The sequence below is a fragment of the Triticum aestivum genome, chromosome 7D (assembly GCF_018294505.1).
Source record: "Triticum aestivum cultivar Chinese Spring chromosome 7D, IWGSC CS RefSeq v2.1, whole genome shotgun sequence".
Classification (NCBI taxonomy): Eukaryota; Viridiplantae; Streptophyta; class Magnoliopsida; order Poales; family Poaceae; genus Triticum; species Triticum aestivum.
Window position 1 is genome coordinate 107,318,846 of NC_057814.1, and position 25,505 is coordinate 107,344,350.

Below are 25,505 nucleotides of genomic sequence, written 5' to 3' on the forward strand. Positions count from 1 at the left end.
GTGCCCACTAGTGACTGCCCTAGTGGCAGTCACACTTTTTAAACTTTCAATATTAATGTACAATAAAATAAATAAAAAGGTTGTGTGGAAATGATATTGTTAGATTTCTAAAAAAACATATTATAAATCGCGCATTTTTTTCACTATCATATTCGAACAAACATAATGCTCAATGGTAGATACCGGACACTGTATCGGCTTGATGCTACATTTCGAGATAATAAAAAAGCCCTTTATCAAAAAAGATACCGGTCACTGTATACTAAAACCATCTATTTGCAAATGGATCGGTTGTTTCATGCATACATCCCACGATTTGTACAATATAAATAAGAAATGAAATATGCAGTACCATGTTTGAGATTATATCTTGGTTTTGCATAGTACTTAGCTACATACAATGTATTTTATTATTTGATGCAAATATGTTGGTGATGCAGCATAAGGAGTAAATGCAAGTCTGAGAGGTAATTGAAATGATTTTTTTTATTGTGGATTAGATATTATTAAATTAAATTACTTACCCCATAAGAAAAAATATCTAGGATGTTTTGGTGATAACTGTTCATTAGATTTCTGGCTAAAAATATTTCCAGTTACATAAAGTTTGCTAATGCGTAAAAATGGTCAAAATGCATATTAGAGATCGTTAATACGGCTCCGCCTAGCTACAGCCGCCGCCTCCAAACAAACTATTCTCTGCCTCCCTCCGGCGCCAGTTCCGGTCCGTCCCGTCTCCGGTGGCCTTAGGGCCATGGAGGCGGAGTGGATCTTGGCCCTTGCCGGTGGGAGGGCTCGGTTTTTAGATCTGTTTTTGAGCTTTGTTAGGGTTTGTGTCCTGCTCAGGAAGGCGAGACGGCGGCGGCTCCCTGAAGATGGAATAAAGGTCTCCCTGCCTAGCCCCTGTTCCGGTGATGCATCTAGCATCATCGGTGGGCATGTGGAGGTGCGTCTCCGGCGGATCTGTCTTTGATGGATTTGCTCGGATCTGTTCGTCGTTCGTCTTCGTTCGTGTGTCTTCAGGTTGGATTCTTTTGATCTACACTCTTCATCTGCGGCGGTTGATGTTCTGGTGCATTGGTTCCATTGGGCCTTAGCACGACGACTTCCGGACTGTCTACTACAACAACGTTTGCCCGGCTCTGGCAAGGGAGGGGCGATGACAGCGGGGCTATCAGCTCGCTTCAGTGCTTGTAGTCATCGCTAGGTGGTCTACGGATCTGGATGTAATTTTTATTATTTCTAATGTTCATTGTACTACCATGATTGAAGATGAATAGATTGAAAGTTTTTCCCGCAAAAAAAAAGAGATCGTTAATACTGAAATTTCATCTGTTTCATGCATATATTAATTAAATATGTTTTTACTCTGTGTTGGAGGAGAGTAAATGTTATTATTTACTCGAATGTTGTAGGATTTACAAAGGTCCAACTTAATTCGTAAGCATACGTCTATATATAAGTACAAGTTTTTTTTGAGAAGGAATAAGTACAAGTTTTTAATAAGGGAGTTTTTTATTTACTCAATAAATGATATCAAGGCAACACAACCACCATAGAGTTCACAAACCACCTCATAACAAGATGCACACACCGATGAGTATTACTTTTTACAAAAGTGTGATGAAAAATATCAGCCTAAAAAGAAAAGAAAAAACATATTGTGATGGAGGATTGAACTGGCTACTAAACCGCCATTCATGGTGAATAAACACATCCTTGGTTTCCCCTTCCACCTAGGTCCATGCGTCGTAAACAGCTTCATGTGCACTTACCAATAAAGCAAGGACCAGGTACAGATTTAGTGTGTAAATGGGTATAACTTGTGGGGGAGAAGAAATTTCATTTCACCAAAGATCACATTACTTCTACATATCCACATCGACAAGCTTAATGTTGCCACCCAACTAGGATTGGGGCTGGGTCTATGTTTCATATCAATTGCCCTGCAGCTAGTTACCATTATAACAGCCCATCACTGACACAAATTAGAAGCAACCTGGATGGCCGATGATGCAAATCGAGCAACTTACATTCAAATAAGAGATGTTTGATTGTTTCATCTTTAAACATAAACAACATCATTTACTTCCATTAAAATTTTGGTTAGAAAGATTATGTATTGTTAGAAACCAGCAATGAATACCAAAGTAAACGTTTATCTTTTAGCAGAATCTTTAGTTTCCACGGTATTTTATTGTTAATTAGTGCTAGCAAGATACATAGAGTTACCGGTGATTCGGTGAATAGCGTGTTCTGTGCAAAATACACTGGAACTCATTCGAACTTTGTGCCAATGTGAGATTGGCTAGATGTACAAAAGGTTTTTTTTCTGAAAAGTTCTGACACTAGATAATCAAAAGGTATGAAGAAACCCAAATAAAGAATTTTGCAGGTTTCTCGTCAGCTACACCTACACGGTATCTCAATTTCTCAAGTAACCCCAACTTGTGTTGTTGCACGTATGCAATTTCCAGGTGTGGACAAAGTCTGCTATATGTGCCTGTAACTGATCAAGCAATACAAGAGAGGCCATGCATTGCATTTCTTGGTCAATATGTAATTGCGTAGGAGAAAGTATTACGACTATATAGCATAGAGTCGAATGTGGTACTCCCTCCGTCACAGTTTAGAAGGCACAGTTAAATTTGCGTTCATTTCCACAATAGACAAGGTTTAGGGCGCATTGCATTTATTTCTAGTAGCTACTTAGTACTCTAATATACTATTTCTATATGCATGCGTAGTGTGAATGCTATTTTTTAGCCCATCTCACAACCAATAGATAACCACCTAGGTCCCAGAGAATTTTCAAGCGCGCCTTCTATACCGTGACGGAGGGAGTAGGTGAGATCCAGAGTGGAATGTAACTCACCAATAAAGTGTATCGGTAGGAACTACTAGTATCGCATGCATGTATGAAGAATAATGACGCTGACTAATTGACCGGATGATTAAAAAAATCAACATTTGATGCTTAATTGGTTGGATCTCGAAATCTTTTTTTTTTTGCGGGAGGGTAATATCATACTAAAATATTTAATCACCTTTCAAATATTGAAATCGTGTAGGCCTCATTCGGTTTGGAGGATTTTTATAGGAAAAACATGGGAACAAGGATTCCAGAGGAAAATTTCCTATATATGCATTCGGTTTGTAGGAAATGTGTAGAGGAGTTTTGTAGGAATACTATTCATTTCTTATGCTTTTGGAGGAAACTACACATCCACTCAAAGCTCATTTTGCGCATAGGAACGAGGCAAGTCAATTCCTTAGGGTGGCAAGTGCCATCCTACCAAATTCCTATACTACTCCAAATTCCTACGTTTAGATTTCCTTCAAACCGAATGAGCCCGTATACATGTTGGCATATGTAAATTTTGAAATCAGCGTGGCACTAGCAGCTACTGCTGTCAGTGAACAAAAAACAAACGGACCATCAAATTAGCTAAGCCTCAACTCATCCTCCTTCAAAAGCAATTCAAACTATTAAAAAAAAAACTCATCCTCCTTGAGGTCTACCGAGTTTTCTTTCCAACCACGCTTAGTGTTTTTTTGAAACGGAGGCAAAAGATTTGCCTCGTATATTAAATAAGGAGAGAAGAGTTTGTTACAACACACACCCAGAATACGGCATGGCAATTATTCTCGCAATAAAAAAGACCCTAACTTCTTTGCCCCGGCTTAGTGTAGATAGATGGATAGAGGCGACAACATATTCCCAATGTTCTCAATAGGGAGGGCTTTGTGTCGCGAAGAGACAACCAAATAGGATACCAACGTTTATCATGATCGATATCTGAGACCAAAAGCGGGAGTAAGTTTGGCTTGATAGCACTAAGACAACATCACCAGTAGGTGATGTCGCAAGCACTATTAAGCCAGAATAGCACACCTAAAGGGCGCTGCTGGGGTACGGGGTCAACAGGGGCCTACCCGGCGTGCAAAATAGCTCCACACGCTCATGCAGCCAAGGCGATCAAGCAAACAAGGATGTGCAGGGATAGATTGTCATTCAAAATCCTAGAATTACAGGAGTTTCGCTTGCTTGAATCGTATATATGCAAATGTGAGAAAGCAGACCTACTTTCAGTTCAGGTCCCTCAGGTCATCGTAATTGAAGTGGGCATCCCTGGGCGTGTGATCACGTGTGCGAATTAGACTCCAACACAGATCGCTCTCCAGAAAAGCTGTGACAGCAGCAGCTCCTGCTAGTGCTGTAGGTGAACACAAACAACTGAACACCAAATAAGCAGCTAGCCAAGTAATACAAGAGGGTTTCCCAAAAAAAAGTAATACAGAGGGCCAAATTTGGAGAAAATTGTGAGGCACCACTTGGAAAGGGACGGATCACCCAGAGATACCCCAGCAGAAAGAGCATTGTTTAGCAGACATGAGTCACAATTAGCAAGCCCTTCTTAATCTAGCATGAAATTAATTGTGTTCTACTTCTGATACATTTCTAGACCTTGAAGATAAACATCAGCGAGCAAAGTAAGCAATGTTAGGATTTGCGCGGCTCAAAACTAAAGACAAAAAAAAGGTAATACCGAGAAGCTCAAATAAAGCAGCATGTAGAGTTTCTCGTCAAGGGAGTGAGAATACGGTTCTACAGTTTTACCATCACAAGAGTTCATCACCATGTCTCCAAGGTGGTAGTCCACGGATGAAGAATGAGTTGCACAAACCAACAGAAAGCTATACAAAATTACGGCACCACTGTCACACTTTATTCGACTTTTTACTGTCAAAGTTGCATCAGGGGCAAGGCCATCACCGCGCCAAAAACAGAGACGATAACCACCATCAGCCAAAAGGGCACTCGCTTCTTCAGCTTCTTTTCGCCGCGGACCTCGGCCACTGGTCTTCCTATATTGTTCACCATTGCTGCCGCTTGCTGGACAGCGGCAGGAGAAGGAGCTGGGGCAGGGTTCTCCTGGGGCTCTGGTTCCGCTCCAGTTTGCTCCTTTTCTAGTTGTTGGTTGTACTTCTCAACATACTCAGGAAACAGTTTCCTGAAGTGCGGGCAATTTTTGCTGTGGAACAAGAACAGACTTGAGTAAACTTCATGGTTTGGAACAGGGAATATCTCGTGGAAGAAGGCGTAGTCAAAACAAGACACAAGAATAAATGGCATTTCAGAATAAGCCAACAAATGTCAGCCGTCTAAAAGTGAATTAGATATGCTGAGTTCATTGCATTTGGGAAATACTGAATGAGATAGGATCCCCTAAAAACAAAAAACCAAGATATTAATTATGGAAGCATATTTACTGAACAGTGAGTGAAAGCTTCAGATAGTTCTTGCATCTGAAGGATTAACCTTTTTCTCAGTCACACCCAAAAGAACTAAGCATATCTTGCAGATAAATGTATTTACCTCTCACAGTTGTAAGCAAGAGAAGCCTTAGCTAAACGCTTCTTCTCTCCATCTGTACTTCTGATGCTTCCAGTTGTAAGAGCATCATCCATCTACAAATACAAGAACAATTTTACAGTTTACATCAGAAGGCAAGAAGCTGGAAATAATTATGTTCTTTGGTAAACCAGATGGTTCTAAGGGTATAAAAAAAACAGCAAAAAGCTGTACAAGCATATCTTTTGTACTTTAAGCACCAGAATACTAGATTTAGGTGACTAGCATGAAAATTAAGATTATCAGAAGAACTGAAACATTAACCAACAGTACTGCATCCTTGCAAGTGAAATACCAACATTGATTGCGTAAAAACACTAAAAAGAATTACTTGCAGTAGTAATGTAGCGTTTAGTAAGTATTCATAGTACAAATTGCTAGGCTTGAATGACAGTTCATCTCCAAAATATGTATGTCAACAATTAAGAATTGAATTGAAGTTCTTTTGCTAACTCGTAGATGATGAAAAAGTAACAACAACTTACCATAAATGAGAGGAGTCCTGTTAGAATGCTGCAGCACAAAGGCGTATGTCAGACCGGTGAAGAGAAAAGCACAAGAATACCATATAGCAAAATATATTCACAGATTGACAATGACGGATCACTTGTATCATTGGAAAAGTGAAGGTAGACTTTAATTTGTTGCAAGTTCCAAGTTCTCAATGTTTTGTTCAATAAGAAGTTCGGTTGACTTCCAAGCAAACCAGAAAAGCATCATTCATGGATGTTCATGCAGAATAAGAAAATTGCGGTTGAGCATTTAATTTGAAGGCAAGTAACTGAAGACCATCTTATGGGGATACATCTAAGTTCAAACTTAGGAGCTGAAAAGCATGATTGGTTTAGTTACCCACAAAATATTTTAAAATGTGTCAAATGAGAAAACATATTCCCCAGGCCTGGGAATGAGAAGACACTCCAGGCCTGGGAATGAGAAGACACTAGTATCACTCACTCATCGAGGTATATCATTATGTGCGTACCTTGCTACAGACCACATGGGATTCCAAGATTCTGGATGAACTGCAAAAACAAAGCAATATGAGAATTATTTCAATCCGATTGGAGAAAGGTAAAAAAAAAAAATCTGATACCAGTATGGTGCTTACAATCACTCATTGATAGGCATATCCTTTTGTGAGGGGCAAACCTGCCGCTGGGGGTTGTCATGCTGAACAAGAAAGACAAATTGTAAGTAGAAATCTAAGAAAAGTCCATTTATTAATTCGATATTAACATATTTATCTAATTGTTTTCCTTTTAAACATCCAAATAACAAGGAATTGTCGTTGAAAAAGGCACAACCAATGCTGTAATGTTTCAGTACCTGATACTTGGAGGTTTAAAAGGGTAATCAGAGGGAAATTTAAGCTTCCCATAGTAATATCCACCTTCAGGAGGAAAAAACAAGTGCAAAAAGACTGTTAAACAAGTGCAAAAAGACTGTCTGGCTTAGGATAGTACGTAGAAGATAGTAGTTTCAAATATGTATCATATTTACCTTCAAAGGGTGTGGCTACACTTCCTTCAAGTACAAAATCTGGCAACCAAAAGACAAAATTAAGTAAGTAATAGTCTGATGACAAGCTTGAAAGTGAGCGAAAATATAGACAGCACTGATAACAAGCATGCCAACAATGCAAATGACATACTCCCACCGTTCCTATGAAGAGGGAGTATATTTTTTCTCTGGATTTTTCTGAAAACAAGGTGCAGGGTGTGATTCAAATGCTTTTCTTCCTACATTACCCCTGGTTCTCCTCCTCTAATCTCGCGCTGTACGTGTGAATTGGTTGCCACATGCAGGCTGGGAGAAAACAGCATGCATGTCAGGCTGCTCTTAATGCCATGCATGATGCGCTATAGGCCAAGGGCACATACAAAGCTAGCCAGGATTATTGGGACTTGGAATTTTCCATGGTGATGGTGGGCAAAGACGGCAGGCAGTAATTAATTAGAGGCAAGCTGGGAAAGAAATTTCTGGTGCTAGCTTTCCTTGGGGTTTGCAAAAAGAAATTTACGCCTTCTTCGTAGGAATGTAGGGAGTAAAATTGGAAGACGAGCAAGGATTAGACTTGCAGAAAAGGTTAATGTAAAAATATCTGGCATGACAGCATTCATGTGGCTAGGTGTGTCACTCTACAAAGCACGGACACAGCAGATTCAGCCGATTTGCCGTCCTAGTATGGTGGGACACGGTGACACGCCATGATACGCATATCCCCTCATTTCCAAATTTTGAAAAGAAGGACACAGCTGGGATACGCTGGGAATTGGAAGGCCCGATAACAGCCTCAGCCCGATAAAACCCTATTTTGCAGGCTCACACACACCCTCGACACAAAAGGAACAAGCTGCTCCAGACTCTAGCGAACGCGCCGCCGCCTGGACTCGACCGCCGCCGTTTCCCAAGTGCAGCAGCCACGCGCTCGAGCAGGTAACCCCAAGCCCAGCAGCCTCTCCTCAACCTCTTCATCTCTTTGTGACTCGCTGTTGAGATGCTGCTGCTTGCTTCCCCATGCGGCCATGCCATTGCTGCTTGTGTTTTAAATTAGCTGCATGATGTTGTGCTCACTTGAATGCTGGTGTTGTTGTTTGCTTGCTGTTAGGGAGCATGACATCTGAGAGCCCCACCGCCAGTAGCCAATCGGCAATGGGTGAGAGTGAAGGGCAGCCTGGTGTTGTAGATCCAAAATATCCTTTGTTTCTCATTGAGCACTTGAAAAGGGATGCAACAAATGGAAATGTGGCACTATTCTGACCTCATATTACATGGCCTATTTTTTAATTCTTTATATTTAGTCGTGTATCCCCGAATGGCTGTTTTTGGAAAATGACATATTCCATGTCCTGGTATTCATGTCACCGTGGCCGTGTTTCCATGTCCGGATCCGTGCTTTTTAGGTGCCATTCATTAAAATCAGAGTAACTAAATTTACACCAGTAGACAAGTTTAAAACTTCATAATGAAAAATTATTGAGTAAATCTAACATGCATAATTTTATTTTTTTGGCATAGTTGCCTAATGCCTAAAATGACCAGATCTGCAATTAAAATACACTCTTCAACATCAACAGCGGAATAAGCAACTCAACAATTTACCAAAAGCGCAGCGTTGCATTTCAAAATAACAATTAAAAATACCAAGACCCTGCAATATGTATCAAACTATCATGCAGCTTAATACAAGACTGGCAGGACACCTTGGCCATCATTGTACAAGTACAAACCAGACCAATTCAAAATCTGGTGGGGAACAATATGTATAGTGAACAGATTGAAGGTGATGAAAAATTAGATAATTAAAACGGATGGGCCATGAAGCAGTGCAACATAATGATGCGAGACAATGCCACAACCGCATGAGTTAATGCGATAACTGTTGAAAAATATCCAATAGCACCAAATATATCGTGGACCACTGGTGTGACACTTCCGTCTCCAAGTCCATGCCATTTTACCAAACAAGCACACAGATGACAATGATGGATGAGTAAGCTTTGGGCACATGGAGGTGAGAACCACCACTTTTAGGAAAGAAGCCTACAAATCCAAACTTCTATATGCAGATTTTTCACACTGAATTTTTCGGAAGCTAATAACAGACCCTCCAGGCCACTTCCCGCAAGAACACCCGACTTTGGCTAATGTCACGCAGGAGCTAATAAGCTTTTCCTAGCATCTCTACAGCATGTGCCTGAACTTCTTTCAGGGGCTAGGGGAAGCCCGAACTTACCAAAATCACAAACCTAATTGACATTACAGGATTCTCAAGAACGGCAGAAGAATTTGTAGACAAGACAACAGATACAACAGATACAACAGGTGGCCATAGACACATTACACAGATTAGCCCGACAATTTAAACCTTAAATTTCGATACTACAGGTGATCATGCCCATAACTCCACGAAGCACAAGCGCGATGCAAAAGCTTCATACATTACCACAACATACCCACGCCCAGCAACGATTAACACAAACACCAAACCGCCAATTGCAATCATCCTTTGCGAGCCCCAGGCGTTTCTCATCACAACAAATTACGGTAAATACACATGCGCAATAAGTGGAAGCTACTTACGCCACTCCAATATGTCGTTGGGCAGCGGGCGCGCCACGATCTGCGGCACCGGCTCCTGCAGGCAGGCCAATCGCGTCAGAGACCCTCCCAAAACCGAAGCGAACCGCGCCAATCGACCCGAATCGAACCCAATCGAGGCAGGGGAAGGGGGGAGCTCACCTTGCAGAGCGCGTGGTACTCCTTCTGGAGGCGCTTGAGGCAGCCCTTGTCGGCCATGGCGTAAACCCTAGGCGGCCGCGCCGGCCACCGTCCGAACCCCTAGCTCGCCCGAATCCAACCCCCCGCGCGCGCGTCCCCCCGCTCGATCGAGCCGGCGCCGCGGATCGAGCCGGACGCGCTCCCGTCGCAGCTAATCGGGCGCGGGGGCTCGGGGATTGGGCGTTTGGGGGCGCGGGTTGGGGATTGGGGGCGAATCGGGCGGCGCGGGGGTGGGGGATCGGTGGCCGCGTACCCCGGTGGAGAGAGAGAGGGGGGGGGGGGGCCAACGGGAGCGGCAGCGTGCGGAGAAAGAGAGAGGAGGGAGGGGAGATCAGCTGGGTGTCTTATCGATGGTGCTCGATTTGCCTCGAGATTCGTGCTCGTGGCCGGTCAGGACGGACGACGGACGGGCCGCTGGGTCGCACGCGTTTTCTGGATGGCTTTCGTTCAGGTCCACGCTCTCTCGTGGTTCTCTGTCAGCTTTTTCGGAATTAACGGCCGCTTTCGAGGTTCGAGTGCTGTCAAAAGGGAGGAGTTAAATTTACAGCTTTCCAGCTTTTTTTCGTCATGGCATGGCACGCTTTCGCTGTCGTGGGTGATTGTACCCCTGTACCGCTCCGTCACACTGGTCGTCACAGACTTTGCTTAGCTTGTCGTTATCGTGTGGCTGAGTTAACCGTTTAAATGAGTAAGTAAAAAAAAAGGCGGCTCCATGCCGGCGGCTCACGGCCGAACGGTGGGGCGGTGGCGGCGGGCGATCGGGCGGAAGCAGTGGGAAAGGACGGGCTTTGAAAGCGGTGGGAATGTCCAATGCACGGCTCTTGATTGGTTTTTTGGATGGACCGGGCATGTCAGAGTCCGACGTGAAGGAGGTCTGGACGCAAATCTCCCCTATATATGGTTCCGGTTCATGGGGTTTCAGACATCCGGATTGGTTTACACAAACTTGACGAACCGTGTTAGAGTTGCCCTAAGTTATAAAAGGGCGACTTGGTGAACTATCCAATCTGTTAGAGTTGTGTCGAATATTGTGTACAAAGTAGGTTACTGATACATCTCCAACGTATCTATAACACCTCTTATATATACCTGATAATCCCCAAGTGCAGGGAATCATCGTAGCAATTTCCAAAGGTGGAAGTGATAAGTATGGAGTGTCGAACCCACAAGGAGCTAAAGGTAAGATCAATATTCTCTCAAGCCCTATCTGCCACTGATACGACTCTACGTGCACCGAACGTTTGCTTCCAACTAGAAACGAGAAATAAAACTACGTTGTGGGTATGAAGAGGATAACTTCGTATGGTATCGAAGAGCTAAAAAATAAAAGTAGGTGTTGTTATCATAAAGTTAGAATATAATACTAAATATTATAAATAGCGAGTGTGGAATAATGGTGGATCGGTGTGCGGAATTGTCCTAAGCAATTGTTAACAAGACCGGTAATCACTATTGCAGTTTCATATGAGGGAGAGGCATAAGCTAACATACTTTCTCTACTTGGATCATATGCACTTATGATTGGAACTCTAGCAAGCATCCGCAACTACTAAAGATCATTAAGGTAAAACCCAACCATAGCATTAAAGCATCAAGTCCTCTTTATTCCCATACGCAACAACCCCACTTACTCGGGTTTGTGTTTCAGTCACTCACCAACCCACTATAAGCGAATCATGAACGTATTGCAACACCCTACAGCGGGAACCCCTCACGCTTGCGCGACACGGAGGGCACCATAGGACAGCATCAAAGTAAAACATACAACTCATACCAATCTAGATCATCAATCAACCCAAAGACAAAAGATATCTACTCAAAACATCATAGGATGGCAACACATCATTGGATCATAATATGTGGCATAAAGCACCATGTTCAAGTAGGGATTACAGCGGGGTGCGGGAGAGTGGATCGCGTAAAAGAGATGAGGATGATGATGATGATGGTGATGTTGATGAAGACGATCACCGCGGCGATGATTCCCCTCTCGATGGCACTCCGGTGCCACCAAGAGAGCGGAGGAGAGGTTCTCCCCCTTGTGCTTCCTCCTCCATGGCTTTCCCCCTCTGGTCCTTGGCCTTCATGGTGATGATGGCCCCTCCGGGATCCTCCTCCATGGCCTCCGGCGATGGCCCCCTCCGGCAGGGTGCCAGAGAGGGCCTAGATTGATTTCTCATGGCTACAGAGGCTTGCGGCGGCGGAACTCCCGATCTAGGTTAATTTTCCGAGGTTTCTGTATTTATAGGAATTTTTGGCATCGGTCTCACGTCAAGGAGGTGCCCGAGGTGTCCACGAGGCAGGCCCACGCGCCTGGGGGGGTGGGTGCGCCCCCACCCTCGTGGGCACCCCGGGACTCTCCTGGCCCAACTCTTTTACTCCGAGGTCTTCTTTTGGTCCATAAAAAATTATCAAAAATTGGCTCGTCAATTGGACTCCGTTTGGTATTCCTTTTCTGCAAAACTCAAAAACAAGGAGAAAACAGAAACTGGCACTGGGCTCTAGGCTAATAGGTTAGTCCCAAAAATCTTATAAAATAGCATATAAATGCATATAAAAATCTAAGATGGATAATATAATAGCATGAATACTTCATAAATTATAGATACGTTGGAGACGTATCAATACCCAAACTTCCAGAACATAACCTACATCGGGAGTTCCGCCACCGCAAGCCTCTGTAGCCACCAAAAACCAATCGGGGCCCTGTTCCGGCACCCTACCAGAGGGGGGATCCCTCACCGGTGGCCATCTTCATCATCCCGGCGCTCTCCATGACGAGGAGGGAGTAGTTCACCCTCGAGGCTGAGGGTATGTACCAGTAGCTATGTGTTTGATCTCTCTCTCTCTCTCTCGTGTTCTCGATTTGGCACGATCTTGATGTACCGCGAGCTTTGCTATTGGATCTTATGATGATTCTCCCCCTCTACTCTCTTGTAATGGATTGAGTTTTCCCTTTGAAGTTATCTTACCGGATTGAGTCTTTAAGGATTTGAGAACACTTGATGTATGTCTTGCATGTGCTTATCTGTGGTGACAATGGGATATTCACGTGATCTACTTGATGTATATTTTGGTGATCAACTTGCGAGTTATGTGACCTTGTGAACTTATGCATAGGGGTTGGCACACGTTTTCGTCTTGACTCTCCGGTAGAAACTTTGGGGCACTCTTTGAAGTTCTTTGTGTTGGTTGAATAGATGAATCTGAGATTTGCATATCGTATAATCATACTCGCGGATACTTGTGGTGACATTAGGGTTTTGGTTGATTTGTGTCTTAAGGTGTTATTCTAGTACGAACTCTAGGATAGATCGAATGGAAAGAATAGCTTCATGTTATTTTACTACAGACTCTTGAATAGATCGATCAGAAAGGATAACTTTGAGGTGGTTTCGTACCCTACAATAATCTCTTCGTTTGTTCTCCGCTATTAGTGACTTTGGAGTGACTCTTTGTTGCATGTTGAGGGATTGTTATATGATCCAATTATGTTATTATTGTTGAGAGAACTTGCACTAGTGAAAGTATGAACCCTAGGCCTTGTTTCAAAGCATTGCAATACCGTTTACGCTCACTTTTATCGCTTGCTGCCTTGCTGTTTTTATATTTTTCAGATTACAAAAACCTATATCTACCATCCATATTGCACTTGTATCACCATCTCTTCGCCGAACTAGTGCACCTATACAATTTACCATTGTATTGGGTGTGTTGGGGACACAAGAGACTCTTTGTTATTTGGTTGCAGGGTTGTTTGAGAGAGACCATCTTCATGTTGGAAATATGCCCTAGAGGCAATAATAAATGTTATTATTATATTTCTTTGTTCATGGTAATTGTCTATTATTCATGCTATAATTGTATTGTCCGGAAATCGTAATACATGTGTGAATACATAGACCACAACCTGTCCCTAGTAAGCCTCTAGTTGACTAGCTCGTTGATCAACAGATAGTCATGGTTTCCTGACTATGGACATTGGATGTCATTGATAACGGGATCACATCATTAGGAGAATGATGTGATGGACAAGACCCAACTTAAGCATAGCATAAAAGATCGTGTAGTTTCGTTTGCTAGAGCTTTTCCAATGTCAAGTATCTTTTCCTTAGACCATGAGATCTTGCAACTCCCGGATACCGTAGGAGTGCTTTGGGTGTGCCAAACGTCACAACGTAACTGGGTGACTATAAAGGTGCATTACTGGTATCTCCGAAAGTGTCTGTTGGGTTGGCACGGATCGAGACTGGGATTTGTCACTCCGTGTGACGGAGAGGTATCTCTGGGCCCACTCGGTAATGCATCATCATAATGAGCTCAATGTGACTAAGGCGTTAGTCACGGGATCATGCATTGCGGTACGAGTAAAGAGACTTGCCGGTAACGAGATTGAACAAGGTATTGGGATACCGACGATCGAATCTCGGGCAAGTAACATACCGATTGACAAAGGGAATTGCATACCGATTGATTGAATCCTCGACACCGTGGTTCATCCGATGAGATCATCGTGGAGCATGTGGGAGCCAACATGGGTATCCAGATCCCGCTGTTGGTTATTGACCGGAGAGGCGTCTCGGTCATGTCTGCATGTCTCCCGAACCCGTAGGGTCTACACACTTAAGGTCCGGTGACGCTAGGGTTGTAGAGATATATGTATGCGGAAACCCGAAAGTTGTTCGGAGTCCTGGATGAGATCCCGGACGTCACGAGGAGTTCTGGAATGGTCCGGAGGTAAAGATTTATATATGGGAAGTCTTATTTTGGTCGCCGGAAAAGTTTCGCACTTTATCGGTATTGTACCGGGAGTGCCGAAAGGGGTCCGGGGGTCCACCAGCCCTGGGGGGCCACATGGGCTGTAAGGGGTGCGCCTTGGCCTATATGGGCCAAGGGCACCAGCCCCAAGAGGCCCATGCGCAAGAGATAAGAAAAAAGGGAGAGTCCTAAAGGGGGAAGGCACCTCCGAGGTGCCTTGGGGGGGAAGGACTCCCCCCCTGGCCGCACCCTTCCTTGGAGGAAGGGGCAAGGCTGCGCCCCCCCTCTCCCTTGGCCCTATATATAGTGGGGGGAAGGGAGGGCAGCAATATCTAAGCCTTGGGCGCCTCCCTCCTCCCCTGCAACACCTCTCTCTCTCTCGCAGAAGCTTGCGAAGCCCTGCCGGAGAGCCGCTACATCCACCACCACGCCGTCGTGCTGTTGGATCTCCATCAACCTCTCCTTCCCCCTTGCTGGATCAAGAAGGAGGAGACGTCGCTGCACCGTACGTGTGTTGAACGCGGAGGTGCCGTCCGTTCGGCACTCGGTCATCGGTGATTTGGATCACGGCGAGTACGACTCCGTCATCCACGTTCATTGGAACGCTTCCGCTCGCGATCTACAAGGGTATGTAGATGCACTCCCTTCCCCTCGTTGCTAGTAGACTCCATAGATGCATCTTGGTGAGCGTAGGAAAATTTTAAATTATGCTACGATTCCCAACACTTCACCCTACGCCTTCCACGGATTGATAAACCTTAGGTCATCCACTTGAGGGAAATTTGCTACTGTCCTACAAACCTCTGCACTTGGAGGCCCAACAACGTCTACAAGAAGAAGGTTGTGTAGTAGACATCAGCTGCCTGCCGCCATCCGCAAACCCAACACCAGAACATCTATCCTCTCACGCAGGTCGTCGCCGTCGTCCCCGAAGGAAACTGCAACTGTAAGCCCAAACCTGGAAAACCTAGCCTCGCTGATCTAGATGAGCAACGAGGGACACGAGCCATCGAATCGTCGGCGCCGCCATTGGGAGCATCGCAAAGGTGAGGGAAGTCGAGGAAATTTATTCACTGGGAAGCGCCGCCGCCGCCATCAAAGTCGCGCCGCCACGAAAAACTAAACCTAACCTATCTACAAGCCAGGGCCAAAGCACCGGGGATCTCAACACATCCCACTGTTGGGGTGGCAGACGGAAGGAGGGAAATCCCACGGGCGCAGCACTCATTACCCGTGAACCAAACAAAAGAAAATAACCCCCTTTTGAATTCCCGCCACACACAAAACATGGGATTAGGACTAATAGTATACTTCCAAGTCTAATCCCTTCACAAACTCCCCATCATAAACTCATTCCCAATCCCTCAAGCTGCCAAACACACTGTAGGGGATAGATTCCCTAGTAACCAACCAAACAGAGTTAATTGCACATTGATAACACAATTAAGAAAGTCTTAACAAATTGGCACCACTTAAAAAAATACAAGTCAGTATCAAGTCCGGGCTGTGTGTCTATAAATTGATCTAAACTCTGTATAAGCACGTATTGACGCTGAAACTGACTGGTGAGGCCCCCCCAGCCTTGGATCATTTTTTGATGAATTTTTTTAGGGAGATGTTTGTTAGCATTTGTCCACCCTCCCTCCCAATTATTTTTGGCTAGCTCCGCCACTGCTAGCGTGAGAGCTTTTTCTCACCTTAAGCGAGCTGAAAGAGGATCACTCGCTGAAGGGTCGACACTAATCGGGCCGCCCCATTCACGCACATGCACATTAAAAGGAAAAACGCGAACAAAAAATACCAGGGAGCGAGCTGAAAGAGGATCACTTAACGAATTGGCACCACTTAAAAAAAATACAAGTCAGTATCAAGTCCGGGCCATGTGTCTATAAATTGATCTAAACTCTGTATAAGCACGTATTGACGCTGAAACTGACTGTTGAGGCCCCCCAGCCTTGGATCATTTTTGATGAATTTTTTTTAGGGAGATGTTTGTTAGCATTTGTCCACCCTCCCTCCCAATTATTTTTGGCTAGCTCCGCCACTGCTAGCGTGAGAGCTTTTTCTCGCCTTAAGCGAGCTGAAAGAGGATCACTCGCTGAAGGGTCGACACTAATCGGGCCGCCCCGTTCACGCACATGCACATTAAAAGGAAAAACGTGAACAGAAACGGGAGCGAGCAGAGGATCACTCGCTGAAGGGTCGACACTAATCAGGCACATTAAAAGGAAAAACGCGAACAGAAAATAGAGCACGCCAGGGAATTGAACCTTGGTCTCCAGCTTGCAACGACAGCTGACCACTAGAACAGACTTTGGGTTGTGACATTATAGTAGGATGAGGCAACTTAAGTCCAAATGAGTCCTTGTTTTCACTGTTCCCTCTCCATTTTTTGTTTGGTTTTTTTCTTCTCCATTTTTGTTTTTCTTATGTTTGTTTTCGTTTTCACACTACATTTTCATATATGTTGAAAACATTTTTTTGCATACATGTTCAACATTGTCCGAACGCTTATTCAAAATTTTCAAAATACTTGTTGAAAATTTCAATACTTATTCAAAGAATTTCAAATACCCGTTCAATATTTTTTAATACTTATTCAATATTTTCAAATACTTGTGCAGCATTTTTAAATACTTGTTCAATATTTTTTTAAATACTCGTTCAACATTTTTAATACTTATTTGACATTTTTCAAATACTCGTTCACATTTTTCATATGTGTTTTCGAAGAATGTTTTGTTTGTATGTGTGTATATATAAAGAAGAGTATAAAGAAAAGTACAAAAGTAAAGCAAAAAACAAGAATAGAAAAGAGAGAAAAAAACAGGCCGTAGCCTCCGCGCTGCTGGGCCGGCCCATCTGGGGTCCTCCCGATGTGAGGCTTCTTCTCCTGTGCTCACTTAAAGCAAGAAATAGGGGTGCCCGTCTGCTAGGGGCCTACGTGGCATGTCCTTTTGCGAAAAAACCCCTTGATTCAAACTTAATCACACAAATATCCCTTGTTTATGAGAAAAGGCAAAAAACAGGAACAGAAAAAAAAAACAGGCCGTAGCCTCCCGCGCTGCTGGGCCGGCCCATCGGTGGTCAGGTTTCCCCTGTGCTCGCTTAAAGCGAGAGTTAGGGAATGCATGTCCTTTTGCGCAAAAAAACCTTCATTCAAACTTAATCATGCAAATATCCCTTGTTTGCGGAAAAGGGGGTCCTAAAAAGGCGCACGCGAGGATTCGAACCGAAGCCGACTGTACGCGGTGCGCGAGTGCCGACAACCAAGCCAATGTATCGCTTGCGCTACAGTAGAGGCCTAAATATTTTTATACTCCCTCTATAGACATGTCGTATGAGAAATAAAACCAGCACGGACCGAAAACAGAGGGCGCGCAGTGACCACTACGCCAATGCTTTGCTTGTGTTAAAGTGGAGGCATATTTATTTTTATACTCTTACTTTAGACACGTCCTGGCCTTTTTCGACTATTCCATTTTTATTTGTTTTTTGTTTCAGATTTATTTTATCTTTTTTTAGATCTTGGGTATTCTACAGGTTTTCCTTTTTTTTTGCACATTTCTTTTTTATATAAGTTTTGTAATAATACACAATTATGTTCAGGTTCCACCGGCTGACATGCACAAGTTGCATAAGGTGGCTAGCGGGTGTCTGTCTCTCCTACTTTAGTCGGAACGGATTCGATGAAAAGGGTCCTTATGAAGGGTAAATAGAAATTGGCAAATCACGTTGTGGTCATACGTAGGTAAGAAACGTTCTTGCTAGAAACCTACAAACCACGTAAAAACTTGCAACAACAATAGAGGACGTCTAACTTGTTTTTGCAGCAAGTGCTATGTGATGTGATATGGCCAGAAGATGTGATGAATGATATATGTGATGTATGAGATTGATCATATTCTTGTAATAGGAATCACGACTTGCATGTCGATGAGAATGACAACCGGCAGGAGCCATAGGAGTTGTCTTTATTATTTTGTATGACCTGCGTGTCATTGAATAACGCCATGTAAATTACTTTACTTTGTTGCTAAACACATTAGCCATAGAAGTGTAAGTAATCGTTGGCGTGACGACTTCATGAAGACACAATGATGGAGATCATGATGATGGAGATCATGGTGTCATGCCGGTGACAAAGATGATCATGGTGCCCCGAAGATGGAGATCAAAGGAGCATAATGATATTGGCCATATCATGTCACTTTTTGATTGCATGTGATGTTTATCATGTTTTTGCATCTTATTTGCTTAGAACGACGGTAGCAAGTAGGATGATCCCTTATAATAATTTCAAGAAAGTGTTCACCCTAACTGTGCACCGTTGCGAAGGTTCGTCGTTTCGAAGCACCACGTGATGATCGGGTGTGATAGATTCTTACGTTCGAATACAACGGGTGTTGACGAGCCTAGCATGTACAGACATGGCCTCGGAACACACGCAATACACTTAGGTTGACTTGACGATCCTAGCATGTACAGACATGGCCTCGGAACACGGAGGACCGAAAGGTCGAGCATGAGTCGTATAGAAGATACGATCAACATGGAGATGTTCACCGATCTTGACTAGTCCGTCTCACGTGATGATCGGACACGGCCTAGTTGAACTCGGATCATGTTTCACTTAGATGACTAGAGGGATGTCTATCTGAGTGGGAGTTCATAATCAGATGAACTTCATTATCATGAACATAGTCAAAAAGGTATTTGCAAATTATGTCATAGCTTGCGCTTTAGTTCTACTGATTAAGATATGTTCCTAGAGAAAATTTAGTTGAAAGTTGGTAGTAGCAATTATGCGGACTGGGTCCGCAAACTGAGGATTGTCCTCATTGCTGCACAGAAGGCTTATGTGCTTAATGCACCGCTCGGTATGCTGAACCTCAGCGTCGTCTGTAGATGTTGCAAAACATCTGACATACACGTTTTGATGACTACGTGATAGTTCAGTGAGTAATGCTAACGGTTTAGAATTGTGGCACGAGAGACATTTTTGAAACGTCGCAGAACATATGAGATGTTCCGAAGACTGAAATTGGGATTTCAGACTAGTGCCCACGTCAAGAAGTATGAGACCTCTGACAAGTTTCTTAAGCCTGCAAACTAAGGGAGAAAAGCTCAATCGTTGAGCGTGTCATCAGATTGTCTGAGTGCCACAATCGCTTGAATCGAGTGGGAGTTAATCTCCCAGATGAGATAGTGATAGTTCTCCATAGTCACTGCCACCAAGCTAGTAGAGCTTCGTGATGAACTATAACATATCAAGGATAATTATGATGATCCTTGAGCTATTCGCGATGTTTGACACCGCGAGAGTAGAAATCAAGAAGGAGCATCAATTGTTGATGGTTAGTAAAACCAATAGTTTAAGAAGGGCAAGGGCAAAAGGGATACTTCATGAAACAACAAGTCGTTTGCTGCTCTAGTGAAGAATCCCAAGGTTGAACCCAAACCCGAGACTAAGTGCTTCTGTAATAAGAGGAACGGTCACTGAAGCAGTACTACCCTAGATACTTGGTAGATGAGAAGGCAGGCAAGGTCGACAGAAGTATATTGGATATACGTTATATGAATGTGTACTTTACTAGTACTCCTAGCAGCACCAGGGTATTAGATACTGGTTCGGTTGCTAAGTGTTAGTAACTCGAAATAAAAACTGCGGAATAAACGGAGACTAGCTAAAAGTGAGATGACGATGTGCGTTGGAAGTGTTTCCAAGGTTGATGTGATCAAGCATCGCATGCTCCCTCTACTATCGAGATTTGGTGTTTGCGTTGAACATGATTGGATTATGTTTATCGCAAAACGGTTATTCATTTAAGGAGAATAATGGTTACTCTGTTTATTTGAATAATACCTTCAATGGTCTTGCACCTAAAATGAATCTCGATCGTAGTGATACACATGTTCATGCCAAAAAGATATAAGATAGTAATGATAGTACCACATACTTGTGGCACTGCCACTTGAGTCATATTGGTATAGAACGCATGAAGAAGCTCCATGTGGATGGATCTTTGGACTCACTCATTTTTGAAAAGATTGAGACATGTGAACCATGTCTATTGGTATATATGCATGAAGAAACTCCATACAGATGGATCATTTAGACTCACTTGATTATGAATCACTTGAGACATGCAAATCATACCACATGGGCAAGATGACTGAAAGTCCTCGTTTTCAGTAAGATGGAACAAGAGAGCAACTTATTGGAAGTAATACATTTTGATGTACGCAGTCCAATGAGTGCTGAGGCATGCAGTGGATATCGTTATGTTCTTACTTCACAGATGATTTGAGTAGATGCTGAGTGTATTTACTTGATGAAACACTAGTCTGAATTATTGAAAGGTTCAAGTAATTTCAGAGTGAAGTTGAAGATCGTCGTAACAAGAGGATAAAATGTCTGTGAGATGATCATAGAGATGAGTATCTGAGATACGAGTTTCGCACACAATTGAGACATTGTGGAAAGTGTTTCACAATTAATACCGCCTGGAACACCATAGTGTGATGGTGTGTCCGAACATCATAACTGCACCCTATTGGATATGGTGCATACCATGATGTTTCTTATCAAATTACCACTATCGTTTATGGGTTAGGCATTAGAGACAACCGCATTCACTTTAAAAGGGGCACCATGCAATTCCGTTGAGACGACACCGTTTATAGAAACCTAAGTTGTCATTTCTTAAAAGTTTGGGGCTGCGATGCTTATGTGAAAAAGTTTCAGGTGATAAGCTCGAACCCAAAGCGGATAAATGCATCTTCATAGAATACCCAAAAACAGTTGGGTATACCTCCTATTTCAGATCTGGAAGCAAAAGTAATTGCTTCTAGAAACGAGTCCTTTCTTGAGGAAAAGTTTCTCTCGAAAGAATTGAGTGGGAGGATGGTGGAGACTTTATAAGGTTATTGAACCGTCGCTTCAACTAGTGTGTAGCAGGGCACAGGAAGTTGTTCCTGTGGCACCTACACCAATTGAAGTGGAAGCTTATGATGGTGATCATGAAACTTCGGATCAAGTCACTACCAAACCTCGTAGGACAACGAGGATGCGCACTACTTCAGAGTAATGCGTGATCCTGTATTGGAAGTCATGTTGCTAGACAACAATGAACCTACAAGCTATGGAGAAGCGATGGTGGGCCCATATTCCGACGAATGGCTCGAGGCCATGAAATCCGAGATAGAATCCATGTATCAGAACAAAGCATGGACTTTGGTGAACTTGCCCGATGATCGGCAAGCCATTGAGATAAATGGATCTTTAAGAAGAAGACGGACATGGACGGTAAAGTTACCGTCTATGAAGCTCGACTTGTGGCAAAGAGTATTTTCACAAGTTCAAGGAGTTGACTACGATGAGTTTTTCTCATCCATAGCGATGCTTAGGTCCGTCGGAATCATGTTAGCATTAGCTACATTTATGAAATCTGGCAGATGGATGTCAAAACAAGTTTCCTTACCAGTTTTCGTGAGGAAAGGTTGTATGTGATACAATCAGAAAGGTTTTGTCGATCCTAAGGATGCTAAAAGGTATGCTAGCTCCAGTGATCCTTCCATGGATTGGGGCAAGCATCTCGGAGTCAGAATATACGCTTTGATGGGGTGATCAAAGTTTTTGGGTTTATACAAAGTTTGTTAGAAACTTGTATTTACAATAAAGTGAGTGGGAGCGCTACAACATTTCTGATAAGTATATGTGAATGACATATTGTTGATCCGAAATGATGTAAAATTTCTGGAAAGCATAAAGGGTTGTTTGAAAGGAGTTTTTCAAAGGAAGACCTGGATAAAGCTACTTTCATATTGGGCATCAAGATCCATAGAGATAGATCAAGACGCCTGATGATACTTTCAAAAGACAGCACACCTTGACATAATTTTGAAAGAGTTCAAAATAGATCAGCAAAGAAGGAGTTCTTGGCTGTGTTACAAGGTGTGAGTATTGAGTAAGACTCAAGACCTGACCACAGCGGAAGATAGAGAAAGGATGAAGGTCGTCCCCTATGCTTTAGACATAGGCTCTATAGTATGCTATGCTGTGTACCGCACATGTAGTGTGCCTTGAGTTGGTCAAGACGGTACAATGGTGATCCGGGAAAGGATCTCATGACAGCGGTCGAACTTATCCTTAGTACCTAGTGGATTAAGGGATTTGCTCGATTATGGAGGTGAAAAGGAGTTCGTCGTAAAGGGTTACGTCGATGCGAACTTTGACACTAATCCGGATGACTCTGAGTAGTAAACCGGATTCGTATAGTAGAGAAATTATTTGAAATGGCTCCAAATAGCGCGTGGTAGCATCCACAAGATGACATAGATATTCGTAAAGCACATGGTTCTGAAAGGTTCAGACCCGTTGACTAATAACCTCTCTCACAAGCATAACATGACCAAACCAGAACACATTGAGTGATAATCACATAGTGATGTGAACTAGATTGTTGACTCTAGTAAACTCTTTAGATGTTGGTCACATGGTGATGTGACCAGTGAGTGTTAAATCACATGGTGATGTGAACTAGATTATTGACTCTAGTGCAAGTGGGAGACTGTTGGAAATATGCCCTAGAGGCAATAATAAATGTTATTATTATATTTCTTTGTTCATGGTAATTGTCTATTATTCATGCTATAATTGTATTGTCCGGAAATCGTAATACATGTGTGAATACATAGACCACAACCTGTCCCTAGTAAGCCTCTAGTTGACTAGCTCGTTGATCAACAGATAGTCATGGTTTCCTGACTATGGACATTGGATGTCATTGATAACGGGATCACATCATTAGGAGAATGATGTGATGGACAAGACCCAACTTAAGCATAGCATAAAAGATCGTGTAGTTTCGTTTGCTAGAGCTTTTCCAATGTCAAGTATCTTTTCCTTAGACCATGAGATCGTGCAACTCCCGGATACCGTAGGAGTGCTTTGGGTGTGCCAAACGTCACAACGTAACTGGGTGACTATAAAGGTGCATTACTGGTATCTCCGAAAGTGTCTGTTGGGTTGGCACGGATCGAGACTGGGATTTGTCACTCCGTGTGACGGAGAGGTATCTCTGGGCCCACTCGGTAATGCATCATCATAATGAGCTCAATGTGACTAAGGCGTTAGTCACGGGATCATGCATTGCGGTACGAGTAAAGAGACTTGCCGGTAACGAGATTGAACAAGGTATTGGGATACCGACGATCGAATCTCGGGCAAGTAACATACCGATTGACAAAGGGAATTGCATACCGATTGATTGAATCCTCGACACCGTGGTTCATCCGATGAGATCATCGTGGAGCATGTGGGAGCCAACATGGGTATCCAGATCCCGCTGTTGGTTATTGACCGGAGAGGCGTCTCGGTCATGTCTGCATGTCTCCCGAACCCGTAGGGTCTACACACTTAAGGTCCGGTGACGCTAGGGTTGTAGAGATATATGTATGCGGAAACCCGAAAGTTGTTCGGAGTCCTGGATGAGATCCCGGACGTCACGAGGAGTTCTGGAATGGTCCGGAGGTAAAGATTTATATATGGGAAGTCTTATTTTGGTCGCCGGAAAAGTTTCGCACTTTATCGGTATTGTACCGGGAGTGCCGAAAGGGGTCCGGGGGTCCACCAGCCCTGGGGGGCCACATGGGCTGTAAGGGGTGCGCCTTGGCCTATATGGGCCAAGGGCACCAGCCCCAAGAGGCCCATGCGCAAGAGATAAGAAAAAAGGGAGAGTCCTAAAGGGGGAAGGCACCTCCGAGGTGCCTTGGGGGGGAAGGACTCCCCCCCTGGCCGCACCCTTCCTTGGAGGAAGGGGCAAGGCTGCGCCCCCCCTCTCCCTTGGCCCTATATATAGTGGGGGGAAGGGAGGGCAGCAATATCTAAGCCTTGGGCGCCTCCCTCCTCCCCTGCAACACCTCTCTCTCTCTCGCAGAAGCTTGCGAAGCCCTGCCGGAGAGCCGCTACATCCACCACCACGCCGTCGTGCTGTTGGATCTCCATCAACCTCTCCTTCCCCCTTGCTGGATCAAGAAGGAGGAGACGTCGCTGCACCGTACGTGTGTTGAACGCGGAGGTGCCGTCCGTTCGGCACTCGGTCATCGGTGATTTGGATCACGGCGAGTACGACTCCGTCATCCACGTTCATTGGAACGCTTCCGCTCGCGATCTACAAGGGTATGTAGATGCACTCCCTTCCCCTCGTTGCTAGTAGACTCCATAGATGCATCTTGGTGAGCGTAGGAAAATTTTAAATTATGCTACGATTCCCAACACTTCACCCTACGCCTTCCACGGATTGATAAACCTTAGGTCATCCACTTGAGGGAAATTTGCTACTGTCCTACAAACCTCTGCACTTGGAGGCCCAACAACGTCTACAAGAAGAAGGTTGTGTAGTAGACATCAGCTGCCTGCCGCCATCCGCAAACCCAACACCAGAACATCTATCCTCTCACGCAGGTCGTCGCCGTCGTCCCCGAAGGAAACTGCAACTGTAAGCCCAAACCTGGAAAACCTAGCCTCGCTGATCTAGATGAGCAACGAGGGACACGAGCCATCGAATCGTCGGCGCCGCCATTGGGAGCATCGCAAAGGTGAGGGAAGTCGAGGAAATTTATTCACTGGGAAGCGCCGCCGCCGCCATCAAAGTCGCGCCGCCACGAAAAACTAAACCTAACCTATCTACAAGCCAGGGCCAAAGCACCGGGGATCTCAACACATCCCACTGTTGGGGTGGCAGACGGAAGGAGGGAAATCCCACGGGCGCAGCACTCATTACCCGTGAACCAAACAAAAGAAAATAACCCCCTTTTGAATTCCCGCCACACACAAAACATGGGATTAGGACTAATAGTATACTTCCAAGTCTAATCCCTTCACAAACTCCCCATCATAAACTCATTCCCAATCCCTCAAGCTGCCAAACACACTGTAGGGGATAGATTCCCTAGTAACCAACCAAACAGAGTTAATTGCACATTGATAACACAATTAAGAAAGTCTTAACAAATTGGCACCACTTAAAAAAATACAAGTCAG

At 44.0% G+C, this 25,505-nt stretch overlaps 1 protein-coding gene across 1 annotated transcript; it reads right to left on the reverse strand.

The window, feature by feature from the left end:
• Positions 1–4,558: 4,558 nt before the first annotated feature.
• Positions 4,559–9,999, reverse strand: LOC123164232 (ubiquitin-conjugating enzyme E2 34). Its single transcript, XM_044581645.1, has 9 exons — positions 9,662–9,999; positions 9,503–9,557; positions 6,920–6,958; positions 6,746–6,809; positions 6,528–6,589; positions 6,402–6,441; positions 5,902–5,929; positions 5,381–5,472; positions 4,559–5,036 (listed from the first exon to the last, which is right to left on the reverse strand). The coding sequence occupies exons 1-9, from the start codon at positions 9,716–9,718 to the stop codon at positions 4,748–4,750; spliced, it is 726 nt and encodes a 241-aa protein (XP_044437580.1). The 5' UTR covers positions 9,719–9,999; the 3' UTR covers positions 4,559–4,747.
• Positions 10,000–25,505: the final 15,506 nt, after the last annotated feature.

Coding starts and splice junctions, on each gene's coding strand:
- LOC123164232 (XM_044581645.1), bottom strand. CDS start 9,718: ATGGCCGACAAGGGCTGCCTCAAGCGCCTCCAGAAGGAGTACCACGCG. Junction 6,810..6,919: donor TGTAGCCACACCCTTTGAAG/GTAAATATGATA, acceptor TTCCTCCTGAAG/GTGGATATTACTATGGGAAG. Junction 5,930..6,401: donor CCCATGTGGTCTGTAGCAAG/GTACGCACATAA, acceptor TTTGTGCTGCAG/CATTCTAACAGGACTCCTCT.